This window comes from Salvelinus alpinus, chromosome 16, assembly GCF_045679555.1.
Source record: "Salvelinus alpinus chromosome 16, SLU_Salpinus.1, whole genome shotgun sequence".
NCBI classification, from domain to species: Eukaryota; Metazoa; Chordata; class Actinopteri; order Salmoniformes; family Salmonidae; genus Salvelinus; species Salvelinus alpinus.
In genome coordinates this window covers 48004748-48010832 of record NC_092101.1, presented here as the reverse complement: position 1 = coordinate 48010832, position 6085 = coordinate 48004748, and the positions used below count along the sequence as shown (strand labels likewise).

Below are 6085 nucleotides of genomic sequence, written 5' to 3'. Positions count from 1 at the left end.
AGCCTTGGTCCTGCACAGTGACAGCCTTGGTCCTGCACAGTGACAGCCTTGGTCCTGCACAGCGACAGCCCTGGCTCTGCACAGCGACAGTCTTGGTTCTGCACATTGACAGTCTTGGTTCTGCACAGCAACAGCCTTGGCTCTGCACAGCGACAGTCTTGGTTCTGCACAGCGACAGCCTTGGTTCTGCACAGTCACAGTCTTGTTTCTGCACAGTCACAGTCTTGGTTCTGCACAGCGACAGTCTTGGTTCTGCACAGCGATAGTCTTGGTTCTGCACAGCGACAGTCTTGGTTCTGCACAGTGACAGTCTTGGTTCTGCACAGCGACAGTCTTGGTTCTGCACAGCGACAGTCTTGGTTCTGCACAGCGACAGTCTTGGTTCTGCACAGCGACAGCCTTGGTTCTGCACAGCGACAGCCTTGGTTCTGCACAGCGACAGTCTTGGTTCTGCACAGCGACAGTCTTGGTTCTGCACAGCGACAGTCTTGGTTCTGTACAGTGACAGTCTTGGTTCTGCACAGCGACAGTCTTGGTTCTGTACAGTGACAGCCTTGGTTCTGCACAGCGACAGCCTTGGTTCTGCACAGCGACAGCCTTGGTTCTGCACAGCAACAGTCTTGTTTCTGCACAGTCACAGTCTTGTTTCTGCACAGTCATAGTCTTGGTTCTGTACAGTGACAGTCTTGGCTCTGTACAGTGACAGTCTTGGTTCTGTACAGTGACAGTCTTGGTTCTGTACAGTGACAGTCTTGTTTCTGCACAGTCATAGTCAAGGTTCTGTACAGTGACAGTCTTGGTTCTGTATAGTGACAGTCTTGGTTCTGCACAGTGGCAGTCTTGGTTCTGCACAGTGACAGTTTTGGTTCTGCACAGTGACAGTCTTGGTTCTGTACAGTGACAGTCTTGGTTCTGCACAGTGACAGTTTTGGTTCTGCACAGTGACAGTCTTGGTTCTGTACAGTGACAGTCTTGGTTCTGTACAGTGACAGTCTTGGTTCTGCACAGCGACACAGTCTTGGTTCTGCACAGTGACAGTCTTGGTTCTGCACAGTGACAGTCTTGGTTCTGCACAGTGACAGTTTTGGTTCTGTACAGTGACAGTCTTGGTTCTGTACAGTGACAGTCTTGGTTCTGTACAGTGACAGTCTTGGTTCTGTACAGTGACAGTCTTGGTTCTGCACAGCGACACAGTCTTGGTTCTGTACAGTGACAGTCTTGGTTCTGCACAGCGACACAGTCTTGGTTCTGTACAGTGACAGTCTTGGTTCTGCACAGCGACACAGTCTTGGTTCTGTACAGTGACAGTCTTGGTTCTGTACAGTGACAGTCTTGGTTCTGCACAGTGACAGTCTTGGTTCTGTACAGTGACAGTCTTGGTTCTGCACAGTGACAGTCTTGGTTCTGTACAGTGACAGTCTTGGTTCTGTACAGTTACAGTCTTGGTTCTGCACAGCGACAGCCTTGGTTCTGCACAGTGACAGTCTTGGTTCTGTACAGTGACAGTCTTGGTTCTGCACAGTGACAGTCTTGGTTCTGCACAGCGACACAGTCTTGGTTCTGCACAGTGACAGTCTTGGTTCTGTACAGTGACAGCCTTGGTTCTGCACAGTGACAGTCTTGGTTCTGTACAGTGACAGTCTTGGTTCTGCACAGTGACAGTCTTGGTTCTGCACAGTGACAGTCTTGGTTCTGTACAGTGACAGTCTTGGTTCTGCACAGTGACAGTCTTGGTTCTGTACAGTGACAGTCTTGGTTCTGTACAGTGACAGTCTTGGTTCTGCACAGCGACACAGTTTTTGATAAAGATGTATTTTTTTTTTTTTTTTACTTTACCTGCATGACCACCTGATTAGAGCTTTTCCTCTGTTTGTGAACGTACCTGAGAATGACATTCAACTGCCTGGATGAAGCGTGACCACACAGGCTGTAGTCACTTATTATTATGCTCAATGGTCTTCTCAATAGTAAAGTGCTGTGTTATTGAATCGGAGTAACTCCCCAACCGATGTCTTCTACTCCACAGAGCCAGGCAGAGGACCACAAGGCCAGAGGGGAAGGAGACAGGAAGTAGTGTCACCTGGTATGAATTTCTCTCCAACGAGTAAGTCGTCCGTGGCCATAGGAAATTCACACTCACTTTAGTTTACACTTTATGTAGGTTGACATTTCTTCTTTTACTCTGAAATTCATTTCATATTAGTTTGTAATTTCATTGATCATTTTGGGCCACGTCTGCCATCAGTCATTTGTCTTCTACTTGGTAGAAATGAGGAAGAGGAGGACCGAACAGAGAAAGTGGAGAAGGGAACCAAAGTGAAGCGTACCCTGAGCTCGCTTAGGAACAGAATGACTGGCTCATTCAACAAAGACAAGGTGAACCAAAACAACACATGATGTACTGTATATACACACACACACTCAACATATTAGTACTGTGTATATACACACACACACTCAACATATTAGTACTGTGTATATACACACACACACTCAACATATTAACAACTGGTTAGAGTGTGGTGTGAGCTTGCATGATAAGTAGTAGCTGTGTGAGCATTGAGCAACTTTTTTGATAATGTGGGAAACTCATTTAGCATAATACTGTAGTGTGTTACTGTAAACATGTTTGTTACATTGTTCACATTGACTTTTTAACAAGGATACGTTGATTTCAACATCATGTCATTATAAGGATCAAATCCTCGGTGTTAAGCAACATTACTGTCAGTCAGTGACGTGAAAGCTATTGTTCATTTACATCCTAATGTCATCATGTTACTGTGTGGGAACAGAATGTCTCTTTTCATCCTAATCTTCTGAGTCAGCCCTGTTGTCCTGTTATATACCCCACGATACAGTCACATCTTATGTTGTATTCAAAAATAAATCACCAACAGTACAGTATTAAAAGTACAGTGTCACAGATGAAAGCTGACATTATTTTCGCCCTGTTTCTCTTTTTCGTTCCCCTCAGCAGGGTAAGAACCGAGAGAAAGAGCAGCAGAAGGGGAAGGAGAGGGAACCCAAAGAGAAAGAGAAACTGCATCACAGTAGTAGCAGTGGGCATAATTTGGTGCCAGGCTCCTTCTCTAGCTGTGCCACCTGCTCACTGTGCAGTAAGGCCCTGCAGAAAAAGCATGGTCTGCAGTGCCTGAGTGAGTAAGACACTAACTAACACACTCTAACATAGTGTACACTCGGCCTTCACACACTCTTCAAGTGTACCTCACACACTTTTCCGACTGGGCGCAAACTGGTAAGAATCAGTTGTTTCCACATTCTATATCGACATACTTTTTAAAAATTTTTACCCAAATTCAATGAGACTCGTTTTTATTTATTTATATTTTTTATAGGTCCAAAGTTTGTGTCCAGTGGAACCTACTACTCTCTGTTTGGCTTATAGTCAACACACTCCTCTGCTCCTTTCTTAGACAATAATGCAAGTGTTTCGTTTCACTTCCTGTTGATAGCATGTGCTTGTGTAATGGAGGAAGGACATTGTTCCCACTAGATGTCCAAGCTGCAAAGTCAAAATAGGCTACATCAACAACGAAAAATGTATGAAAGCTAAAATGTGCTTTTTGGTCTCAATTTATGGTTAAAGGTAAGGCATAAGGTTAGCAGTGTGGTTAAGGTTAGGGTTAGGTTTAAAATACGATTTTAAAAAGAGGAATTGTAGAACCAGGCTTCTGACTTTGCAACTTGGTCAGATAGTAACAACCATGTCTGTCACACAGAACCTTGAACTGGTTACATGGACAGTTGCAGTGAATCCAGAACAAATACACTTACTTGAACTGTCAGGTCATGTGCACGCCATTCTGTCTGTTTGGTCTTTACAGTACTTGTCCTCCCAAGTTTTGCCGTAAACACTGAGAACATCAAACCCGGTGCAAAGGCAAACAAGACATTGCAGTCAATACCTTTTTTTTGTTTTTTTTAAGTGACTCTTTCAACTGTTAACATGATATTTAGGCCCACTAGGAAAGTATGTGGTAACAATTACAGTTTTATGGCACTTAACTTTGTAGAATTCTACAGAACTGGTAACTACCAAAGAAATGAACACGTAATTCATACGTCATTACTGTGTAATTGCTATTTCCCCATGTAGTTTCTGAGTAAATGCCTGGAATGTTCTGTAGCGTCAGTAAGAAAGTTCTGCTACCAGATAATGCTTACAGCTACAATAGTAGTACCAGATGTTTCAACACCAATGTGGCTTCTCCCTCTGATACTCTATCCTCACTCCTGTGCGGTAGCAGTTAAGATGATAAGATGTATTAACACATGGAGGGATTTTCAGTGCCAACAGAAACTGTATTTTGAATTCCATAATTAAAAAATATATTTTATATTTCATGATTTGAAACTGCATAGACTTAATATTGAATATTGAATTCAAATACAATTGCTGTTGGCACTGAAATCCCTCCATTATGTAGCCTGATGAGGAAGTAGCCCTGTCTTTGTTGTGGGGTGAGGCAGTGTCAGCAGATGATAGGGCAACGTAACACTAAACACACGCAGACAGGAGAGGAGTAGAATAACGGTCTAATACCAGTGTTTTGAGGGAGGTGGTATTAAATGTTGTTTTTAAAATCACTCCCACATAACAGCCTTTTCTTTGGACGTTGACATGGACATACGGATGCAATGAAATAGTATAGCCGTTAAGGGAAAAGGATGACTGAAATATTGACACCAAACAGAGCAGAGGGGCTTCTTATTGAATGACTTGTCTGAGACCCAGTGGAATACTGTGTCACCCACAGACACATATTCTCACTACTTTACCAAACCGCATGCTCTTTACGTTTGGGTGGCCCAAGTAATGGCCTGAGACAAAATCCTAACCTCTTGGAATAACAAGGAAGCAACCCACAGGGAAAGGTATGTCAGTCACTGAATTTAATCTTTAATCCAAAATATACTCTCTCTCTCTCTCTCTCTCTCTCTCTCTCTCTGTTTTTACGAATGTAATCGAGCTGCGGTTGAAGTAGAACTCCCCTGGCTGAAAATAAGGGAGGATGTTTGTTTACTTGCTGCTTTGTTGCCTTTTGGCTTTGTACCTTTGTTATTATTATGTTGAATGAGTTGAGACAAAAAGTGTTAACCTCTTACCTGGTTTCTAGGCTGTGTGTGTCCCCTTCCCTCTTACCATAGAAGTATTAGCTCAAGTCCAAACGCCATTGTTTGAAACTGTAGGTAGGTCCTCAAGCCACACATCACTTATAGTATCTAGTGCCCAGCTACTGGATAGAATAATCCATTTCATATTATACTATATTTCCACTCTGGAATGAGGGAACTACTGCCTTATATCTGCCTGGTCTCTTCTATTCAGTTCATTGTCCAGGTCTTGGAGAAGTAAGACATAGCTACAGTATATAGTCTACTGTAGTAGATGATCCTACCTGAAACTCTTAAAGGGCTTGAAGTATTTACAGACCTGAGTAGAGCGACAAAGCCCACGATCACCTAAAAAAAAAAAGGCATAAATCGGACAGCAGGACAAGACTGCTGGGGAATATTATGAATGACTGTTCACTTTAGTTGGCTTATTAAGCATTAAACAAATCATACTGATATATCTCACAAGGCACCAAAGCTTAGGACTGGGCTGCCTTATGATTTAACACTAACCAATGACAGACAGAGAGCAGCAGGCGGTAGTGCAAAACACACACTCACACACACAGGACTGAAAGACATACTGTGGATGACTTAAATTTAAGTAAAGATATTACGTCATTTTTTTGTTGGAATCTTCTAAAACACTACAAGCCAAATTAACTCCAACCTTCTCCAAATGTTTAACAAATGCAGGAACAATAAACAACCATCATTAATGGCCTACTTATTGGCGTGAGAAAAGAAGTGAGTGTCCCTTTAATTCTGAACCCAAGCCTAGGATAATCAGCCTAGAATCTGCCTGTGGAATGCGTCGTTTGTAAACCAGTGATTGTTCCCATAATTCTTGCTTGTTGGCGAGTGTTGGGAAACCGAGCTGGACGGAGAAAATAGTGGGAATACTGATTTACACGACATTTCTTTTAAATTAGATCACAGACTTCTG

General features: G+C 42.8%; 1 protein-coding gene across 2 annotated transcripts in view; it reads left to right on the top strand.

The window, feature by feature from the left end:
* Window positions 1-6085, top strand: part of arhgef18b (rho/rac guanine nucleotide exchange factor (GEF) 18b) — a 94641-nt gene that overhangs the window by 10131 nt on the left and 78425 nt on the right. Inside the window, exons 6-8 of one of the 2 annotated variants that reach the window (XM_071346444.1) lie at window positions 2027-2104; window positions 2268-2376; window positions 2978-3158. In XM_071346444.1, coding sequence (XP_071202545.1) covers window positions 2027-2104; window positions 2268-2376; window positions 2978-3158 — 368 coding nt within the window. The remainder of the gene's footprint in view (window positions 1-2026; window positions 2105-2267; window positions 2377-2977; window positions 3159-6085) is intronic. The other variant, XM_071346443.1, reaches the window with a different exon arrangement.